Below are 23,023 nucleotides of genomic sequence, written 5' to 3'. Positions count from 1 at the left end.
GCAACAGGTAACATAAGAACAGCCTGCTGGATCAGACCAATGGTCCATCCAGTACAGCATCCTGTTCCCATTGGCCAAGCAGGTGCCATTCAAGCACAAGAGCCCTCTGCCCTCCTCTGGTTTCCAGCAACTGCTATTCAGAAGCATTGCTGCCTCCAACTGTGGAGGCAGAGGATAGCTATCCTAGCTAGACGCCATCAATAGCCCTCTCTTCTATGAATTTGTCTAACCCTCTTTTAAAGCCACTATGGTTGAGGGCCTTCACTGCATCATGTGGGAGCGATTTCCATAGTTAGGGTTTCCAATGGTAGCAAGCAAAACACTGTGGGATGAGAGCAAAGGTTTATCTAGTCCAGAAATCTATGCTGTTGGGATATTCCGTTCCACATTAAGAACAGGCATGATTGTTGTGTGTCACATGTCTGTTTACACTCCAGCACAGCTTGCTGGGAACTTCCGTTTGTGCATAGCTTTTGCTTTAGCTGTCTTGCTTCGGACAAGAAGGAGATCAGACATGTTTCCTTTTGTCCTAATGTATGCTGAATAAACTGCTTGCAAATGTGCTTACACAACGTCTCCTGCCACTTCTGTTGAATAGTGTTTACTCTGCTGTGTAGCATGCTCTAGCTACTGAAGCTTGGGTCGCAGATGCTGCATCAAGGACTGGAGATCGCCTGGCACACCGGCCGGTGGGCTGGAACTAGCTGGGGGCCTGCCAATTGCCCCCGTTCCCTTGGTTGCATACCAACATATACTTCCTCCATAGGCAACCAGTTGCCCACAAGGCAGTCCATGGAGGCAATAGCTGTTTTACTTGATTGCTGCCTTAAACCTAGTACTCACAAGGCATATTTCAAACTTAGAAGTGTGCATTTCAAAGATGGCGGCGTTCCACACGGGCATATTATTTTGGAAATTGTCTTGACTTTAAAGGTGAATTGGTTCATATTTCTCCCCCATCTTTAGCTGCAGTGATCTTTCTGGGAGGTAAGGACACGACCTGCAACATTTTGTTACAGCACTCAGTTATCATGACTGACAACCACTGATATAGGTGAGCTCTGTGAATAAGAGGATGCAGGAAGATGTTCCTGAAGCTAAAATGCCTCCCACAAACCCCACAGGCCTTAGTTCCTTCGTTCCAATAGCACACCAGCCAGGCTTCCCCACCCGTAACACCCATCTGAGAAGAAAGCCCTCTCTCCTTTACTGCAAAGCGGCGTTGGGTTTGCTGCAAGCAAATGAAGGAAGGAGCCATGCTTGTACCAACCTGCTAGTGGTGGAGATTCACTTATCTCTAAAACAGAAGACACAATGGACACACAGGAAGGGGGAAACAGGAAAAGGAAAGAAAAGGAAAAGAAAATGTAGTTCATATTTTCAGACAGTTGAATGAATGAATGAATGAATGAACAGATGGATTATTAGAAAGACGGCCCGTTTTATGTAAACAGAGATCACAGCAATGATAATAAGGATGTGACAGACATGACAACGTGTAACACTGCCACAGAGGGTGTATGGCAACCATCTAAGCACTGACAGCATCTACAAGAATCTCTGTGCATCTGTTTTGACAACCCAACATCAGAAAACGCCTTGGGTTTCCCAAGGTTTCCAGCTGGTGCATTCACTCTGTGGTTTGGAAAGCCATGGGGAATGGGAAGTAAGCCTAGCCTGCTGGGGTTAAACCGAGTGTCTGCTGAGCCCCCAGATCCTTGCTTCAACTGCAGCCTAATAGATGAGAGGATATAAGAACTGAAGGCGCTGCTGCTGGTCTGATGTGTTCCTTGAAGATCAACCCTTTTCCCTGCAGCTACTTTAATATACTTAAAGCTTCAAGCGCGAGAGGATGTTGCTGGGAGTATCCTGTTTAACTACTGTTACCCTTAATGCCTTATGAAAACTCCCAGTTTCTCGTAAGATGAAAACACGAAACCGCAAATGTTCCAGTCCTTGGAAAGGAAAACCTTTAGGCTGCGATCCAGGGAGCAAATCTTGTTGAACTCAGTGAAACTTAACTTCTGAAGCAATAAGCTTAGGACTGCACTGTTTGTTCTCCAACAAACTCTGCTAGGTAATATTCTTAAATCTGGCCTATCCTAGAGATTTCAGCCTAGGACAAACCCCGCTATGCAATGATAGGATGGCCACTGCAAAGGGGTTTCATGGTCAAGGGTCACCGGAGATGTTTTCCTGTCTTTGAAATCCCTTCTAGCAAGGCTCCACTGTTATCCCATCAGCACAGAATCTCCACGTATCCCAATGGAATGGGCACCTACCATACAGGATTATACTGGCATTGGTGTTTCCCAGCTTGTTGATGGCCACACAGGTGTAGTTGCCATAATCCTTCTCTGATACATTGAAGAAGGTTAGTGTGGACATCCGGCCTTTGTTCTCAATTCTCACGCCATCCAGCCCATTGGCTAATCTGGAAAAAGACAACATCCTTACTTCATCAATGTAAACTAGAAGTGGGATTTATTTCCTTCCCAGGATTATGAAGGGATGGGGTATAATGCAGAGATTTGTTTTATCCCAATGATGTGGTGCCTGTGACCCTAAAGATTGTTCTGAACTACAATGCCCATCACCTAGCTGGCTAGGACTGCTGGGAACTGTAGTCACCACAGGCTCTTAGGCTCTGTTTTTGCTCCACCATCTCAGATCAAAAGGTTCTCCAAAGACCTGGAAAAGGGCACTTTTTAAGGGCCATAGCAGACGTTATATGATAAACTTTATTATTTTAAAGATATGGGTCATACAATTAACTCTAGTGGGTCTACTCTGAGTAGGATACAAGCCATAATTTGTAAAGCACCAATAATAAGCATCATTGCTAGCTGTTATATTTTTTACCATTCCTCTGAAGAGCTCAGAGTGTCACACCCGGTGTTCACTTCTTATCCTCACAACAAGCCTAGGAGGTAGACCAGGGTGTGCAACGCTGTCTGGCCCATTGAGCATCATGGCTGTGTTTGGCTTTAGAGGCCGAGTCTCTCAAATCTGAGTTGGACACTCTAACCACTACACTAGACTGCCTAGTTCCATTTTGTGGCACGTTATAGAGCTTACATCATGACAACACAGCATTCTACATTTCCTAGAATTCCTCTTTCCTTGCCAATGGCACCAGTCAACTGGGCTTTGGGAAATACAGGGGGGCTATATCCAACAAAGTCCTACTCAGAGTAGGAACAATGGAACTGATGGGCCTAAGTTAGTCACGTTCATTAACTTCAAGGGTTCTACCAGCTTTGGATGCAAAGCAGAATGATCTGACATTGCAAGGCAACATCTACTAAACTTTGCCCAGGAGGGAAGTAGAAATATGGTGCTTGTTTTTGGTGGTGGGCAATGAATTTAAGAAGCACTTTATTCCACTTTGGCTGGCTTTTCAAGGACTCAGGAGCAAACTTCAGGGCTGGAGAACCTGTGCCCCTCCAGATGTTGAACTACAGCCCCAGCCATTGTGTCCTGTTGGATGATGGAAGTTGTAGTCCAACAATGCCTGGAGGGCCACTCATTCACACACACCCTCCCCAACTGTCTACTGGGCAAAGTATACAAAGCAGGGTGAAAACCTGCAACAGCCAAGTGACAATACAGTCAAGCTGAAATTGCACAGGAAATAATTGCTAAAATTATGTAGCATTTATTTTGCTTTTAGTTTCTATCATGCCCCATATCATATGCAGCCTTCTGATGGGCTTCAAGAAACAAGGTAAGCAAATTAAACCAATGCAATCTCAATCCCTAAAACATTGCAATCCTTTAGTCTGTTGTTTTATTTTAATATGAAATATTGAGACTGGAGGATTGCTGTAAGGAAGATTGGGGAGAGGTATGGGCACGGGGAGGGATTGCTTTCTCATCACGAGTCCCCCTAGATGTGCAACATTTAATTTCAGAAGCAAGGCAGAAGCAAAGCCTGCCTGAAACCAGTGCCCTTTAATTTAGAACCCCTTCATGGCAGAAATATATTGGGGTGGGCTTGTATGCAACTACTCAGTTTCAAAGACCCTCTGCACATGCTCAAAGGCGCTCTTGCAACTTCACACCCACTAGGATTGAGCCTGGGCATTCCACAAAGGCTGACTCATGTCTCAAAGTAAACACTGCTGATCTGACTGATGGAGCAATCTTGGCCTGGGGGAGTCACTCCTTGCCATGGATCCTTTGAACAGCTTGCTTGCGTACCTGGTTTCTTCTTTAAACCACTGAAATTCCGCTACAGGGACAGCTGAGGCTTCGCAGGACAGTGTCCCCCTCTGACCAACTGAGACGCCTTTGTTCTTAGCACTGGAGATGGATGGAGGATCTGCGGAGGGAAAGAGATTTTTTTTAAGCATCACTTCTGTCCTTTACCTCTGCCTAATTTCTACTATGCCTTGCTGTCTTTTGTGGGATCAGCACATGAGGTTTTCACTCCCCCAGCAACTCCAGTGAGGGAGTGGGCTGTGCAGTGTGGCTGCTTGTTTGCCTTCCCCAGTCTGGAGCAGCCAAACACCAGTGCCAATTCAGCCACACATTTCTGAATCTAGGGAGGTGAAGAGTGTTATAGGATTTCTAAGGTCTCATATATAAAAATCATATGTTCATAAATATACCAGGCAAACACATACATAAATATATAAACCACATGTCTGAAACAGTACAGGAAAACAGTCCTAAAGCCATTTTGACGCTTTCAGTGACCTCAAATATTCCTCGTCAGTTTGGATGGAAATGGGAAAAGCCTCCCCATTGTCTCTGTGCTCACTAGTCCTGCCTTAAGGGCACATTTGTGTATGAATAGGGTGAGCCTGTAGGAATTAAGTATTTATCATCACAAAAGAAGGGTCAGGCTGTCCAGGTAACCCATTAACAGCCAGGTAAACCCATTAACTGGACATGGGTGGCACTGTGGTCTAAACCCCAGAGCCTAGGGCTTGCTGATCAGAAGGTCAGCAGTTCGAATCCCTGCGACGGGGTGAGCTCCCATTGTCCGGTCCCTGCTCCTGCCAACCTAACAGTTTGAAAGCATGTCAAAGTGCAAGTAGATAAATAGGTACCGCTTCAGTGGGAAGGAAAACGGTGTTTCAGTGTGGTGCTCTGGTTCACCAGAAGTGGCATAGTCATGTTGGCCACATGACCCGAAAGCTGTACGCCGGCTCCCTTTCTGTGATAGACCGCCCCTTCTGATGATGTATTGGGGGGTGGGGGTGGTCTTGAGCTACAGGGTGGCAATTCCAAAGCCTATATAAGGGCTTGCACACCATTCCTCCTCCCTCCTGTGGTGGTGGGGGGTGAGCACCCTGTTGCAACAGTTTAATAAAGATCAGGCTTACTAGCTGCTTTGCTTCTCAATATTCTCTGGTTGGCCTCTGTTATTTTCTCCTGCCGATAGAGAAACTACATAAAGGCTCTATACGGGTTCTTGGGAACCCCATAAGGGAAAGGGAGCAGTTTCTCTTACAACAAAGAGCAATGCAGATAAAGCTATAGGTTATCCCTATTCCTCATTAGGCTTTTGATGGGCTTAGTCAGGGGCAACAATGCTTCTGAATACCACTTGATAGAAACTGCAGGAGGAGAGTGCTCTTGTGCTCATATACATGAAGGAGCATCCCCACCTCCCTTGTTCAGCTTCTGAGGTACAGCTCTGAGGGCCTTCTGGTGGCTCTCTCACTGCAAGAAGTGAGATTACAGGGAACCAGGCAGAGGGCCTTCTTGGTAGTGGCACCCACCCTGTGGAACACCCTCCTGTCAGATGTCAAGGAAATAAAGAACTATGTGACTTTCAGAAGACATCTGAAGGCAGCCCTGTATTGGGAAATTTTTAATGTTTAATGTTTTACAATTTTTTAATGTGCTGTAAGCCACCCAGAGTGGATTGCTCTTTGTTGTAAGAAAAACTGCTCCCTTTCCCTTATGGGGTTCCCAAGAACCCGTATAGAGCCTTTATTATTGTTGTTGTTGTTGTTGTTGTTGTTGTTGTTGTTGTTATTATTTTATTTTCCTCCTTGCAGGCTTCCCACAGGCATCCAGGTGGCCATTGTTGAGAACAGGATGCTGCAGTCAGTGGGCCATTGGCCTGATCCAGCGGGGTGCTGCATGATAGGAATGTGTAAAATTATGCATGGAATGGATTAAGTGGATAGAGAAAAGCTTTTCTCCTCTCAGAACATTAGAACTTGTAGCCATCCAGTGAAGCAGAATGTTGGAAGACTCAGGACAGATACAAGAAAGGACTTCTTCACATAGCACATAGTTAAACTATGGAGCTTGCTCCCACAGGAGGCAGCGATGGTCACCAAGACAGATGGTGTTAAAAGGAGATTGGACAAAATTCATGGAGGAGATGGCTGCCAATGGCTACTAGACATGATGACTATGCTTTGCCTTCACAGTTGGAGGCAGCAATGCTTTTAAATACCAGCAACTGGAAACCACAGAAGAGGAAGGGTATGTTTATGCTCAGATTCTGCTTGCAGGTTTACCTCAAGCATTTGGCATGCCACTGTGAGAACAGGATGCTGGGTGAGCCCCCTTTGGCTTGATGCAGCACAGACTCTGTTGCAATTGCTCTATAGGTCTTCAGCTTCACAGGCCTGGTTGAAACAGAACATTCTGCCCAGCTGGCATTGCGAGGGTGAACACGGTCCTACATTTCCACATCCATCCCTAAGCCAACAACTCGCAGAGTCCTTTCTGTGCAATTAATAGGACTGAATTCTCCTTTACGGATTTCTTTTAAACTGTTCAGAGACTCAGCGGAGCTGGAATCACCTCCGAAATGTCAAGAGGCTTCAGGGATGTGTCTGTTTTAAGAACTCAAAGCAGCCGGGCTCTGCATTGCTAGCCAAGCTCTTAAAAGAGCAAATTGTCCAGAGGGCCAAAAGGCTTGAAACATAATGAAATGTATATATATGATTTTCTTATATCAATTTAGCTGATATATATAAACTCCTGCGCTCTGCTTCTGAAAGGCGAGGATTTCTTAATGCATTGTGTGCAAGGTTAACCACCAAGATTCTCTCTTTCTCCTCCAACCCACCCCCTTTTTTTTAAAAAAAAAGAATTGCTCCTCAGGAAAGAAAGAAGAAAGCAATAGAGAGAGAGAAGGGGGGGAGCTATTACAATTATTTCCAGCTATAAATAGACTTTAAGAGGTTCTGGTGGAAATTGGCTGTTTTACTTTTGCGTGCATATATTTCCAGCTATTAAATCAGAATATGCGAATATACAACCTACTCATGTTTAGGATCCTTGGGGTGAAATTCTGGCCCAGCGTATCATGAAGATGAGCTGGTGGGATCTGCACATTCAGCTGAATGTGGAGGTGGGGACATGAGTTGGTGCAGAAGTGAGTTTGATTAGAATCCCATTCTGCAATATGAGGATGAAAGCAATGGCAGGCCTCTCAGGATTGTTGTAAAGATCAGGGGGACAATGTATGGAATAGGTTTTGATAAGCACTCGGGGGCAGGGAATCCTTTTCAGACTGAGGGCAAAATTACTCTGTCGATTGGCCACATGCCAATGAAATATAGGGCCAGGAGCAAAAATGGGTGTGGAAATGGATTTGCATATTGCCTATGGAAGTCTCTCCCACAAGAGGCAATGACTGCCACCAACTTGGGTGGCTTTAAAAAGGATTAGACAAATTTATGGAGGAGGAGAGGGCCACCAGTGGCTACCAGCCATGAAGCTCTGCTATGTCTTTACTGTTGGAGGCAGTAATGCTTCTCAACACCAGCTGCTGGAAACTGCAAGAGAGGAGAGTGCTCTTGTGCTTGGGTCTTGCTTGTGGAGTTTCCACTGGGGAATCTGGTTGTCCCCTGTGAGAACAGGATGCTGAACTAGAAGGGCCAGTGGCCTAATCCAGCAGGCTCTTTGTTTGTTCTTAGTATGGCAAGCTCGTGACCCATAGGCTTCTGAAAATGTACATAGAGACCCCTCTCCATTCAGTCCAGCATGGTCATGGTTCAAGGGCAAATTCCAGACAGGCAGAAGCACTTGCCATGACCTAGGCAGAGTGCTGGTGGCCAAACAGAGAGGCTTGGCAGGCCACATTTGCCCCCCGAGGCCTGTGGTTTCCAACCCCTGATGTAAGTGCAAGTCAATGTTATTCATTGGCATGTGGGATACTTACAGTTTACGGTGACTTTGACTCTTCGGATATCAGGTGCGGCGACATCATTAACAGCGCTGCATTCATACTCCCCAGATTGGTCCCTTGTGATCCCCGTGATCTCTAAGTACTCATCATCACTCATAAATCCCTGACCTGGAAGAGAAGAGAAGGAACACAGAGGATAAAAGTTCTGGCAGCCTTCCAGACCACCTTTGCTGCTGCAGTTTAAATTGTGCACTTTGAAGCAGTCCTCTCAACAGCACAGGTGGCCAGATCTGCAGGTGGGCCTCTCCATTGAACACCTGGAGCTTTCTAGTTGCTTTGACAAGCAATGCTGAGAATACTTTTTGTTGTTGTTGTTGTCCCCCAATGCAACTCCTAGGGCTGTCAACTGATTAAATCATTTTTGTTGATTAACCATCTGCCCTTGTAATTGGTTACTCAATTAAATTTGCACAGATCTGCATTATTTCCAATAACTTGGTAGGTGCCTTTCTTTAAACAGCAAAGGAAGTGTGAGATATACCTTACAACTTAATAAACAAAGGCTCGTTAGTGGAAGGAAAAGTCAGTTTTCATATATATCTATATCCTCTGCTACAACAAAACACCAGACTCGGGAGCCTTAAAAATATAAATAGGCATGACCATAATTCTCTATGCAACCAATTAAAATTGCCCTCACTGATTAAAATTGGTCATCTACTTAATCACGTACATTTCTAGTTGATTGATCTGCTGATTGAATTGTTAAAACTCAAGAGTATCTCAGGGTGTTGCTAAAGATGTGACTATAGATGACATGATGTGTAACACTTGAAACAACCTTCCTTGGTTTGAATGACAATCACTGGAAGCATAGCTATTTCACTGGTATAAACTGATGGACGCATGCTTCATGCTACCATAATGTCATGGACTGGCTCGAAGCGAAGGAGTGGTAGAAGGCACCATCTGGGGAACCCCCATAGGATGAAGGCTCAAAGCCAGGGGATTGGTGGTGGGACAATGATTTGTGGGCAGAGGAGGGAGAAGATGGGGAGGAGGTGTCAGGAGCCAAAGAGGTAACAATGTTTAGTGAGCAGGGAGAGTCTGTGGCTGAGGGAAGTCAAGAATCAGAACCCCCTTCTTAGACAAACTAATGATTTCAACTCTGCCTATGAAAATGGCTGAGGGATTTTTATATTTATAGTTATTAAATTCTAAAAAGGACAACAGAATCGATTTAAGGGGCAGGTGTCCTCCCACAATGGGCAAGCCTTATGTCAGAGGGAGCCTCAGAAGGCAGACAATGGAAGCCCAAGCTTTCAGATCATGCCTTCCCTTCAGTTCCAAACACAGTATCACGTAAACCCCCCACAGGTTCTCACGCTGGAGCAGCTTTGGTTAACAGCTGGTTTCCAGGTCTCAAACAGGAAGGAAAATAAAACACAAGCATGAAAGCCTTGCCCATTCTTCTCCAGAAAAGACTCCCACAGTGAAACTGAAATGCCACCTGCTACTCCAGACATAATACAGGTGTTCCTGGTCCTGGCTACATACCTGCATCTTGTGGCACAACTCCCCTCCCACCTATTGATTCACAATCCCACAAAGCTTTGTCGATAACACAAGGCTGCTGCTAACCACACTACCACCCCCACCCCACCCCTGGCCATTGCCACAAATATGCTTTCATCTCAACCTAACAATCCTTCTATCTGAGTTGTGTTAGAGAGCTCAACCACTGATACTTCAGTTTGGCCGTCATTTATGAAAAATCAATGAACCGAGCACATAAGGATATTTTAGTTGTTTGTTTGCAATTCAATCTATTTGAAATTTACAATTTTAATTCTGAATTGTTGTAGCCCACCCTATGGCAACATCACCATAATCATCATATATGCAAATAAATAAAATAAAATAAAATAAAATGGAATTTAAAATTTCAAAGCCTGAGAAAATAAACAGTGAGGTGGCCAGAGAGCGTGTATTTTCAGTGGTACACACAGACTAAGTAATGCCTTCTCCAGAGAAGTATGCCTAGTGCCCACATTTTGATCTTTCTGGCACAAGGTGAATACCACCACCTCCTCCCATCTGCGTTATGTGAGGTATCATAGGAGCACACGAAGCTGCCTTGTCAGTGTGGGAATATTAAGGATAGTAGGAGAGGATATATTGATTAAATATTATCCTTCCTTCACTCACGCTAGTGAGTCATGTAGCAGAGCAGATTCCCCTCAATACCTCAGGAAGCTAGTTTGCAGATTCGTTTGAATCTCTTTAGTTAAGCAATCCGGTTTGGTTTGCCCAGACTGGATTATTTCTGGTGTCCCCTTTGATCCCTCTTAAAAGAATAAAGACACTTTCCTTAAAAGTATTAAGAAGTTCACTCACATTCAGTTCACAGTATGATGACTGAAGGCAGGCTTTAGCTAGTAGTTACAGAACAAATTGTGAGGTCATCCCATTTGGGGATTGAGCCCATCTGAGAGCCAGCAGATGGCAAAATACATTAAGAGAACAGCATCAAGGGAAGAAAATAGCATCAAGAGAGAAAATGACATCAAGAGAAAGATGGCTGTGTGACTCGGCTCTTTTGTGGAGTGAGCCAGGGTCACGCCCATCTGCCTGGTCACAAGCAGGGGGAGGACACTTCAGACCAGTGGAACAGGAAGTTATATCAGCTGGAGTAACATCCCCCTGCCTGCGTCCACTCTAGGGGAACAAGGAATGTTGTATTTGACGGCTCCAGTTGATTACATCCCACAGTCAGAACATTGGTCCATCTGCCTCAGAATTGTTGACACTGCCTGATAGTGGTTCTCCAGAATTTAGGCAAGAATCTCTCCCAGCCCTCACTGGAGACACTTGGGACCTTCTATATGCAGGGCAGATGCCATTGCCTCAAGGCAAATTACACATACAATAATTAAAAATGCAAAAACAAACCCCCCACACACATTTAAAGCAAGACTAAAACCCTAATGAAGTAGACACTCGTGGTAAAGACCCATTGATCCAGCTGGAAAGTCTTTTAGAACAAATACATTTCCAGAAAGTGCAGGAAATGGGTGCCTGTCATATCTTGACAGGGATGCTGCTCCACAGAACAGGAGCAGTCACACTGAAGAAAACCCTGCTCTGAGTTACTGCAGAAAGGGCTTCTGAGATTTTTGGAACTTGCAGGAGAAACTCTTCCACAGACCACAGCAATCTACCGGATGTGCAAGAGTCAAAGCATCCTCTCAAGTTAGCTGATCCTGAGTTGTATAGGGACTTGTATGCAAGAACCAACCCCCTGAACTTGGTCTGGTAGCAATATATCACACCAGGTGTGGGCAAGTAAAGATACAGCTGGGCCAAATGAGGACCAGCTGGTTGTCAGAACATTCAAAAACTACCGTGCCCTTTGCAGTACAGTCATACCTTGGATCCCAAATGCCTTGTGAGTTGAACGTTTTGGCTCCCGAACACTGCAAGCCCGGAAGTGAGTGTTCCGGTTTGCGAACATTGTTTGGAACCTGAACGTCCGACAGGTTCTGTGGCTTCTCACTGGCTGCAGGATTCTGTTCAACTTCCAAGGTATGACTGTATTGCATAACCTTGCATATTTTATGGGGAAATGTGTGCAAACTTGCATATTTTGGGGAAAGCTGCATCCAAAGAGGAGCACAATTAAGATGAGGAAATTTTGTTTTTTTTTTGTTTTTCATAGTCTGTAATAAATGAGACAGAACAGACTTATTCTTGAACGTGAACGAAACTGAAAAGGGACAGAAATAAGCTGATATGTCTATACCTCCTTGATATATGCAGCAGCAGAGAGATGATAAATACGGAGAATACGAGGTGACAGGGAAAGGGAGCCTGCATATGAGACTGTAAAGATGGAGGGGGGAATAATAAGGAGAGGAGAAATATGAAGAGGAGAACGCCAGGCTCACTTTGCCAGAGACCCTTCCTTGTAATGATCCAATAATCCTGAGGTCATTACGGGCCTGCCCTATCCTCCAGTTGATCTCTATAAAAGATAATTGGAAGTGTAAGAAAATAGATTCGACGAGCTGGAGACAGAAATACATAAATAACGGAGGTGATTTCTTTTTGGTGCAGAAGGAGCCTCGGGAAGAGATAAGCCCGGCTTGCTACATTAGTGAGATAAGAATCTACAGGGATACAAATGGGGACTTTCAGAAGGAGGCGGCATGACAGACACAGCACCATCAATCATGGGAGGCTGGAATCACATCCAGAGCGTGGACCGCTCTGCGGAAGCAGGTCAAGCCAGCGTCACCCAAGTGGGCAGGCATGGCCCTGTGCCCCCATGCTATGCATCTCCTGCAGATATTCTTCCTTCCGGTAAACAGTATTTTCAAGGAAGATGCTTCTGCTCCTTCAGGCAGGGATGTGCGAAACTTTCAGAGATGTCACCCATCTTACTGGATCTCCTTTGGTCTTCCCTTAGAATTCTATGTGCCTTACCTTTCACGTTATTTGTGATCCTGGAGTGACTTATATACAACAGGAGTCACATGCCGGGGGGTGTCCCCACAGGAATTTGGGTGGCCACTGTGAGAATAGAATGCTGGACTAGATGGGCAATTGCTCTGATCCAGGAGGTTATTATGTTATTACTGTGCAGCACAGAGAACTCATTGCCATCACGTGATGAAAGTCGGACCAGCTCAGAATCCAGTGGATTCTGCACCAAGCCTGCTCTGCTCACCTCCTTACTCCTGAAATTCCCCATTTTGGGGGGTTTCTGTTGGCTACTGTCAAAGAACTAGCCTCTTGTGGAAGTTCATTGCAGAATTCCTTACAAAAGGAGCTTCTCTACTGGTGTGACTGGGCAAAGGGACACCTCTGCTTCATCCAGTTCCTCCCCCTGTCACACTCAGCAGATCCAAATGACACATACGCTCTCGTGAACAGGCTTAGAGGTCCCTTTTAATGTGTGAAGAGAGGTGTAGACTGCCTCCTCCAACCCAGGAATATATATGTATCTATATGTTGAGAGAGAGAGAGAGAGAGAGAGAGAGAGAGAGAGAGAGAGGAACACCAAATGAAATATTCCCCTTTGTCAAGAACTGCAGCTTGAGTTTCACAACACTGGAGTTAATGAAAAGTGTGATAACCCCGGCATCTCATTTTGCCATAATTAATGCAAGCAATTGGATTGTGCTGGAGTCATCCCGATTTGGAGAAAGCACCCCAGGGTCACTGTCTTACTGGCTCGCACTTCAATGAAACAGTTTGTTGTGTTTGATTTAGACTGTGGTTGAGAGCATGGTTGGCACAGCTCCGGCCTCCTCTTCACTGTCCAAGATGCAATCAAGGACATCAGTATATCTGCGCCTTGCCACATGTGGTGATGTTCAAGGGTGTGCTCTACTTCTGCCCATTACAGCAGCTCAGGGCAGCCCCTCTCATGAGAAGGGTGGGTGGGAAACACTACTGGCAGCAAGGGATCCATCCCAGGAAGGAAATGCAGATTACTATGAATTTTGCAATGCAGTTCTCTGGCCAATTAATATGTACACAAAGGCTTATAGTGGGGGTAAAGTGTGCATCTAAATCAATGAATTAGTGAAAATAACATCCAAAGGTGCACTATATATTAGGGGAAATGGCCTTGCAAAAGTATGTGTGTCAGGCAAAACTGCATACTAAACTGTTTAGTAGAAGAAACTGACACAAAAATGCTGGTGAATTTTCATGAGGATTTTTCTTAAAACAAAACAAAAAACAACCACAAACTGATGTGGAAATGTGAATAACTGGGAAAGCTGAGAAAAACTGAAATAGACAGATTCATCCACCCATAACTAGAAGCTAACCAAGGTCCTATTTCATGCTTAACCTATAACTATCTGCCTGTCTATCTTTCTATCCAGAGAAAGAGAGAGAGAAGAAAAATGCAAAGTAGGACATTTATTTTAATAAAGAAACTGAACCCTATATAAATCCCATGAGTCCTTCACATGCCCCCACTGTGTCATCTCCCCATGTGTGGTATCTCACATTGCTGGCATTGTGGGTATATTTAAGGCACAAGTGAGCTATATTTATAATGCAGGTGTTTTCACTAATATATGCATTTTCATGCATACTTTGCCCCATGTCTATGAATCTTTGTGCACATAACTTGGCTGGAGAACTTGCACTACAACATTCAAAGAAATGTGGATTTTGAACAACTGCTGTGTTTCATTTTTGCATATTGTTTTGGGAATTGCCAGTTAGGTTAGTTTGCCTTTAAATGCAAATCTAATCAAGCTTCTCCCCCACCCCAATGTGGAAGGAGCTGAACTGAGCTTGATAAGCTTTAAACCCCCTTTTTGCCTTTGTGGAGTACAAAGAACCTGCAGACTGGCTGTGTAATCCCCAGCAGTAGCTGCACTTCTGAAGAAGGAGCGCTACACTTAACTGCAACTGCCCCTCTTTGAATGGCTTTACTGGGAATTGCATGTGTGCAGGACGCAATCCACTGAATAGTTCTCCTGCACAAAGCTCACTGAATTTAAAGGCAGCTGTGTAAAACTACAGACGAGCTTCATTCATGTCAGTGAGGTTATGCACAGGAGAACCTCTTCGGCATAGTAGGTTGCATGCCTATGTGGCTCCCCAAGTGAAATTGCACAGAGAGAGTGACGGAGAATAGAAACAGAGATTTCTAGATCATGAGTTGGGGAGGCCATAGGCCAATGCCCGTCTCCTGCTTTTATAACACATGAAGTCTTGTCCTCCAACCAGGGCAAAGATTGTGGCAAGGACAGCCCCTTTCCGGAAAGAACACTGCAGCATGTCCGACAGTGCTGAGTGAACCAATCCCTTTCTGCTTAATCCTGCAGGTTCCACAGGAGAGTCTTTGACACAGCAGGATTATTTATCTGACTGCGCATTAGGCCTACCGACTCAGCAGTATAATAATGATGCTAATTAACAGTGTTCGTTAATATCTTTAAATTACCTGTGTTAGCTCCCAGGCAAAACAACCCAGTAGCGACAGTGGTGGCATGGGCCCATTTGCATCGGCGACTGACATTATGTTCATTTCACAGTTCATTAGAATGCTCTGGAGTGATACTGTCCCCAAATTGCAAGCTAATCTGAAAGAGTGAGGCCTGCTGTCTATTGGGTGCACGCAGAAGTGTTCATCCTCAACAAAGAGGTGAGCGTGGAGAAATTGGAAGGGCATCTTCCATTTGTTCTAGCTTTACGCTGTGGTCTCCAGGCAATTCTAAAGGGTGCCTTGTTCCCTCCTGGGTGAATCTGTCAGTATTGGTTTATCCTATCTTAAATTCAGTGCTCCACATTTCTGCATCACATCAATAAATGTGGCATTAATAAATAATATGCATAATCTAAGCTGGTGCCAAAGGTATTGCTCTGCTTTCCTTCGGACCATATCAGTGTGGCCAAGAGGGAAGTCTTGTCATCTGGGCAAGCCAGGACCTCCAAATACACTGTCCAGGCTTATGCTCCAGGGAGGTCACTTTGGTGCTGTTAACGCAGTGTTTTGACTTCACCCCTGGAAGCACAGTCCATTGTCTTTCGAGACAGACAGATGGATTGTTTGGTTGAAAAACTGCATTGCAAAGTTCAGAGCCATTGGACATTTCAAGGCCAGTCCTTTTACCCAGTTTGAGCCTCCACATATTTTCTTTTTTCCTTCTTCTAACACATGAAGAAAGCTAGAATGTTGGATATATGTACATACAGATATTGCAGGCTGGTGGCTGGAATGGCTGCCATCAGGGCTCAGATGCAGATAGCAGACAGAGTGGGAATATGGAGTTCATTCAGAGCCAAGAGGCCAAGCCAGGAGCCAGAGTCAAAAGACCTGCTGGGATGCACCAGAGTGAAGAAGAGTGTTGTTGTCGAGCAAGCAACGTCCTGGCCCAACCAGAAGCCTCTCATAGCTCTTCTTATCTAGGAAAGGTCATTGGTGATGCCTGGATGGTCAGGGCCAGTCAAGTACTTGGTTCCAAACCACAGCTCTGGAAAATCAGCTTCACACAGAGCCAAGCACCCCCATCTCTAGCCCCAGCTGTCCCTCAAAGTGGTAGTGTCATTCTTATTGAACTGGAATGGCTCTAAAGATGGATTTGACAAACTCATGGAGGAGAGGGTTGTTGATGGGTGCTCCACAGTTGGAGGCAGCAGTTGCTGGAAACCACAGGAGAGGGAAAGGCTCTTGTGCCTGAATCCTGCATGCTGATTTCCCACAACTGTTTGGCCACTGTGAGGACAGGATGCTGGACTAGATGGGCCATTGGCCTGATCCAGCAAGCTCTTCTTATATTCTTATGCTCTGATTGGAAGGTCCGAAATCATAGTTGCAATGTGATCTGAATGAGGAACTTGCTGGGTCATCGATACCATTCTACATATATATAGCTGAACTGTTCTCAAAGAATCTGAGTCTTTAACATAGGCACAAATTGCTAGCCCTCCTGGAAATCTTCCAGTTCCAAGACGAACTAGCAACATCATTAATCAACAAGGATTCATCGTGTGGCCCTCTCCTTCCAGAATCCCTTGTGGAAAGGCAAATAGTTCTCATGTCCCCCTCCCTCTGAGGATGAGATGAGACAGAAGGGCCCAGACCCCATGTGCTTAACAAATCAGAAGGCAATTCATCTCCCGGAGAAAACAAGTGATATTTACATTATTAAATCACAATTACAAAGCAAATCAGCTGCAGAAAGAAAGGAGCCCATTTTCATCAATTATTACTGAACTGAACGTAATTTTTCAATCACAGCCAGATTGTAAATGGATGCTTCTGTGCAGCCAGAACTCTTTCACCATCATATTTACTAATCAAGTATTAACTTCTTGGAATTACGAATGACATTGTGGAAAGAAAGTAGGCAAATGGGAGGGGGGAGCTGGGGGCGCATAAGGAGAACGCGAAAAAGATGCACTTGTACTAATTACAAAAAAGTAAAATTAGGCATGACAAGCACTTCAGCGATAGGACAATGAGACATCTCTTGGGCCAGAATAAAAAGGGAGTGGGGCATTGAGCTTCTTGCTTCTGACTTGGGTGGAAAGTAGATGTTGCCAGCTCACTGAGACAGACAGAAAAAGCGGGGGCAAAGTGCTATTTTATTTATTCATTATTGTGTTCCTATCCCACCTTTCCTCCTGCGAAAAAGGTTAAGCTGAGAGGCAGTTATTGGTTCAAGGTCACCTGGTAAGCTTCATGGCTGAGTGGGAATTCGAAACCCTCCCTGGACTCTCAGGTCCTAGTCCAAAACACTAACCACTACACCATACAGGCTCAAATAATATATATGTTTATTATTTTATTGCATTTAGATCCCACCTTTTTCTTGAAGAAGCTCAAGGTAGCATATGTAGTTTTCCCCCTCCTCATGCAATTCCCAGGTCCTGGTCCAACACATTGGCACTCCAGTGTTGAAGAGTTCCAAGTTATTAGCCTGCTGATAATTACCTTGAAAACACAGACTGCAGAACATCCCTGGAAAGAGTCACCAAATCCAAAGGCTTCTGGTTGTTAGCTCTGTGGTAGATCTACTGTATGGCTTGAAGAAAATACCTTAAGAGAAATAAGCCAATGTAGTTTCTTGCCACGAGGACTACAATTTGTGCTCTATAGCCAGCTACAGAGTTATATCTGGCCCATCTCTTGCAAGGGCCCTTTTTCTGCAACATCAGTCTTAGAATTATGAGTGAAATATTCCCTATATCAAACTTCCTAAGTTAGGGGTGGGGGACATGTGGTCCTTCAGATACATCTCCAACAGCACCTGGAAAGTCACAGGTTCCCCATTCCTGGGTTAAAAAGATGTCAAATAATTTTCAAGTCAATCTAGGCAATGTTTCTCAGGAGCCATCCCTAGACATCTCTCGGCTATCAGCTGATTTTGTCTAAAGAAGCATTCTGAGAACTTTCAAGGGAAACAAAAGCAAACAACCCCACCCAAAATGTTTCTATAAGATTAGTGAAATTTATTGATGAAGCTTTACCCCTCAAATTTGACTTCTGCATTTCAGAATGCTGGTTTTGTGAAAGAGCTGCAGAAGTACTACAAGTGAGCAGAAATCGACTCTGTTAAAATATACTGGATGAGCATTTTCAATATACCGTATTTTTCGCCCCATAGGACGCACCGGCCCATAGGACGCACCTAGTTTTTTTGGGGGGAAGTAAAGGAAAAAATGTTATTTCCCCCCTCCCCAGGTGCGGGGCTGGGGCAGGGGAAGCCCAAGCTTCCCCCAACCCCAGCCCCCAGAACAGGCTGCTCTCCGCAAGCCATGGGAGAGCTGCGCGAAGTCGCGCGGCTCTCCCACGGCTAGCGGAGCGCTGCGCGAAGCCCGAAGCTTGGGGAGTGCTGAGCTCAGCGCGCCCCAAGCTTCTGGGTGCAGGCAAGCTCTTCGCTAGCTGTGGGAGAGCTGTGTCTCCCACGGCTAGTGGATAGCTTCCTGAAGCCTGGAGAGCGAGTGGGGTCGGTGCGCACCGACCCCCCTCGCTCTCCAGGCTTCAGCGAAAGCCTGCATTCACCCCATAGGATGCTCACATATGGAAAACTACCTGCTTTGCTCTGTAAGCATTCTGTTACAAGCAACAAGTTTTTCACTTAAATGGACATACAACATGTGAAGGGTATTCTCAGAGCACATCATTATTATTATTATTATTATTATTAGTCATTTTTGCAATGGCAACTCAAGGTGACTTACAATATTTTAAGCAAAAAACACATGCAAATATTAAAACCAGCATAAAAATCCAATATCTACAAGACAACTCTACATTAAAGTATCCCACAACATAACCACAGCACACATACCACAGTATTACTTCAATCATAATTAACTACCCAATATTGCAGAAAACAGCTCCCAAGTCAGCTAAAGAATGCCTTTCTTTTTATAGAAAGTGTTGACGTTCCTAACTTGGATACATGCCATGTTTTACGGAGCCAATGGACATAATGTCTGTAAAATTTCCATTTAGCAGCAATCAGCATTTTTCTTTTCTTTCTCTGCCATGATCAACATTGTCTCTATAAATTGATAATTACACTTATTAACTGAATCTTTAATACAGCCAGTAGGAACATGTCTAATTTTAATGGAATTATATGCTTAAGAAAGCTGACAACGTCTGTATAGTAGCCCTCAGTTTTTGAACATTTCCACCAAAGATATGTAGCTGGGGAAACCTTACCACAGCTCCAGAAATGTCAAAATACTTTTCAATGGTGTGAAGCTAATTTCAGCTTGAGTGCTAATATGAGCAATGGATTCCAGGAGTTCATTCTGCAGGCCGTTCCTGTCTCACTCTGAGAACATGAGCGTGAGTTTCAAGTCATTAGTCACTTAGTTTGGAAGTTCTTACAGGGAAGTTAAAACAGCCCATTGAAAGGCAAGCAGTGTCTCTCTCTGTTGAATGTCTCAGGGTGGCCTCATCTCTCATCACAATTCATCGAGCAAATCATTACCAGCAGCCAAGGCTGTCTGCCAAGCCAATGAGATGCACCAGTGATTCCTTGCTGAGCCACTAAGATTGATATCCCACCAGAAACACCTGAAGTGACTCTAAAGATGGATTAGTCATCAGCAACTTCAGCCCTATTGCCACGACAATGTGTATGGAGATGATAGAGAAGGGGCTTATATCATCATGATGATAGGTGATCGGAAGACCTCAGGGAGGAAAAAGGAATCTGAAGTGGGAAGCGGTGAAAATGCAAAAACAAACAAACGAACAGAAACCAACCTAGCAAGGGAAGTGAGGAACCATCCATCAGACTTCACCTAGATATCTCTCTATTCATTTTCTCTCTCCATTCCTCTTATCTCCCAATTCTCTCTGCCTCACCTCCTTTGGCACTACTAGTTCCATTTCATTCGTAAGGGAAACATTTAACCACACGAGCAGAATGAATTCATAGCCATACGCTGGACCATTCCACACTGAATTTACCCACCCTCCCCCTCCATTCATGGACAACTACAAGCCATGATTCAATTCCCATCAGAATCCAAATATTACCATCTCCTTCACATCACACATAACTTTCCACACTTACTGATGCATGATTATTTTTTGCATAAATATACAAAGCAGCACAATAAACAAAGATGTATGGTTTGGTGAACTTCTTCCTGAAGCACAGATCATGGTCTAGCTTGAGCATGAAACTGTTCAGCTCTTGGGAATCCAATATAGCGGATGATTGGTTTCAGGGTAGATGACAGCTCAGTGACAGAGCATGTGCTTTGCATGCAGAAGGTGCTGGTTTCAATCCCAGGCATCTCTGGAAAAGACTCCTGCCTGAAATCCTGAACAGCTGCTGAGAATGTGGGCAATACTGGACTTGACAGATCGATGATCTGACTAGATATAAGTGATTTCCCTATGTCCCTATTCAAAATGGCAGTGAACTCTTTGTGCGTTGATGGTTTTAAAAATGCCAAAAAAATGAGATGTCATGGGCTTCTGTAGCAGCAAAACGGGATCACCTTTAAAAGATGACTTTCATAACTATGATAATTTTAAAATTTGCCACTACCGTGCAAGTTCCATGCAATGCCAAAAGGTTTCAGGGGGAGAAAGTTTGCCTCTGAATGGAAAATCTGTCATGTTTCAAAAGTCAATTGCAATCAGCCATGGCTTATATAAGATCACCCAATACTTGAAAAGTTATATTGAATAGCTATCAAAACTCAAACCTCCCCCACTGACTCTGAAGCACAAAAAACATGAGCGAGCACAATGGGAGCATGAGCTTACCGCTCAGAAGCTGCTGCCTTCTATAATTGCTCAAACAAACAAAGGTTGACTTGGGTACTTCTTCTCGTATAAGAGGGTCAGAGGTGCACATGAACTGTCATTTGCAAAGGGAAAGGATGGCCGAGCACAGATGAACAACTGCAGAGAGCCCATTATAGAAACAAAAGCAACTCAGAACTAAGTGGCGCAGTGTCTCTCCTGGCACATAGTGATTATCAGTCATTATCATTTATTTGGGGCTGAATATGCTGCCTATTTTACTCTTTTATGAAGGATGCTGATAACTTCTATTGACAAACCAAATCAGCAAGTATTGTTATTGTTCTCTACAGGTATCCTAAATCCCAGCATCACTAAGTACCCCAGAAAAGATGGGGCAGCCCATATGGAGCATCCTGCATTGTAGATGCTAGCCCGAGGACTAGATGACCCCCAGTATCTCAGACAATTTATTATTCTATGAGAAGGGAAGAAAGGAGAGAGGCATGAAGCATCTGTTTCAAGTGCACCCGTATGTCTCTCTCACTATCTGGTTCTGGATTCAGAGATTAAAAAGCTGTATCCTTGGGAACTGGCAAAAAATAAAAAAATAAAAATCACAGCAAGACTTCATTTACCATGCATCATAACCTCTCAGACAACCTCTCCACCCCTATGCTGCATGAGGACAATATATCTTAATTAGCTGGGCCCAACCCAGGCACCTAGGATGTAGTTAGCCAGCCACTGTGAAATGGCTCTTGCTACAGAAGGAACGGACTGCTCCGTTGTGGCTTGTTAATGAGGTGTTTACAGGAAGCCAAACCGTGCCTTTGTAGGATCCCCGAGAACCTGAAGTTCCAAACAAAGAAGGAGTCGTGGGAAAAAACAAGTACACCACCTTTGAGTTCCTTGGAGGAAAAAGTTGGGATATAAATGCAGGGAACAAATAAAGAAATGAAATACCTGTGCCAGGAAAAAGCTTCACTTTTGGTATACTTTTGGTATTTCCCAAAGCTGTTACAGGAGTATTCAAACACACGCCTGTAAATCAACCTGAAGCTCCGTGTGCACATTGGTGGCCTGAGAATGATGGCGATGGCCTGTCTTTGGAGGCTGCACAACATTTAGCACGGATGGGAAAGCATGAGAAACAGAGCACAAGCAAATAGAATATTCCCAATAATAACCATTTCCAGCTGAGTTGGAAAGTGGAGGGTTGGCATCTTGTACACCAGTGAATGAGTGCAGTGGAATGGCCCCCCAGTTAATATGTCAAAGGCCAAAGCATTTTGTAAACAAGCCCAATGGTGCCATTGGAAAAAAAAATGTGCTGAGTAACTCCCATTTCATGTCAAGATGCTCAGCCATTGTCCCACCAATACTCTAGAGTATGGCAGCTGGTCAGTGGATGAGAGCTGTAGTCTAACAACATCTGGAAGACACCATGTTGGCATAAACTTTTCCTGTTGTATGGCTCCTGCATATGGATATCAGTAGTTCCTATTCATACTCACATAACCAGTTCCATCTCACTGGAGCACCCATCAAAGAGAGTCAGTGGTAGTATAGTGGTTAAAGTGTTGGACTAGGACCTGGGAGACTAGGGTTCAAATCCACCACTCAGCTAAGCAGCTCACTGGGTGACATCGCACCAGTCATTGCCTCTCATCGTAGCCAACCTCACAGCATTATTGCAGGGCTTAAACGGGGATCAGGAGAACCAAGGAGCTCAAGCTTCTTGGAAAAAGGGGGCGGGATAGAAATGCAACAAATAGTAATAAATGTGTTCAGGTTACATTTTATGCAAGTTGAAGGGATATGAGCTGAGGTTTTGTTCGTGTGGGATGCTAGCCCATTGTTATCTCAAGGGGTTGCAACTGAAGGGATATTACAAAGGCTTATATATCTGCAAATGAGAAGCTCAGAACAAAAGGAATAGCCTGGGGTGGCTGGCTGCCTAAAGGAGATCTCAGAGTGCTGCAAATGCCGAAACAAAACTTCATCAAGCAAAGCTCCCCTGCAGCCCACGAAGAGAAATAACTTTTAAAATTAATGCTTGGAAAAAGCCACCCTAATGCATCTCAATTATCAGCAAAGAAACTGCTTGGGAAGTGAGTGTGGTGAGTTATTTATTTTCATAGCTCTTAACAAAAATATTG

The 23,023-nt window shown here is 44.5% G+C and overlaps 1 protein-coding gene across 5 annotated transcripts in view; it reads right to left on the bottom strand.

The window, feature by feature from the left end:
- The window catches only part of LOC310695252 (opioid-binding protein/cell adhesion molecule homolog), a 748,573-nt gene that overhangs the window by 13,786 nt on the left and 711,764 nt on the right, over positions 1-23,023 (bottom strand). For 3 of the 5 annotated variants that reach the window (XM_083479393.1, XM_083479392.1, XM_083479391.1), the window contains 4 exons: positions 8,141-8,275; positions 4,204-4,324; positions 2,283-2,434; positions 1,271-1,297 (listed from right to left, as the gene is read on the bottom strand). In XM_083479393.1, coding sequence (XP_083335519.1) covers positions 1,271-1,297; positions 2,283-2,434; positions 4,204-4,324; positions 8,141-8,275 — 435 coding nt within the window. The remainder of the gene's footprint in view (positions 1-1,270; positions 1,298-2,282; positions 2,435-4,203; positions 4,325-8,140; positions 8,276-23,023) is intronic. The other 2 variants (XM_083479395.1, XM_083479394.1) reach the window with 1 other exon arrangement.

The sequence above is a fragment of the Podarcis liolepis genome, assembly GCF_965112155.1.
Source record: "Podarcis liolepis genome assembly, chromosome: 16".
NCBI lineage: Eukaryota > Metazoa > Chordata > Lepidosauria > Squamata > Lacertidae > Podarcis > Podarcis liolepis.
Note: the sequence above shows the minus strand (reverse complement) of the source record. Positions and strands in the feature narration are given on the sequence as shown.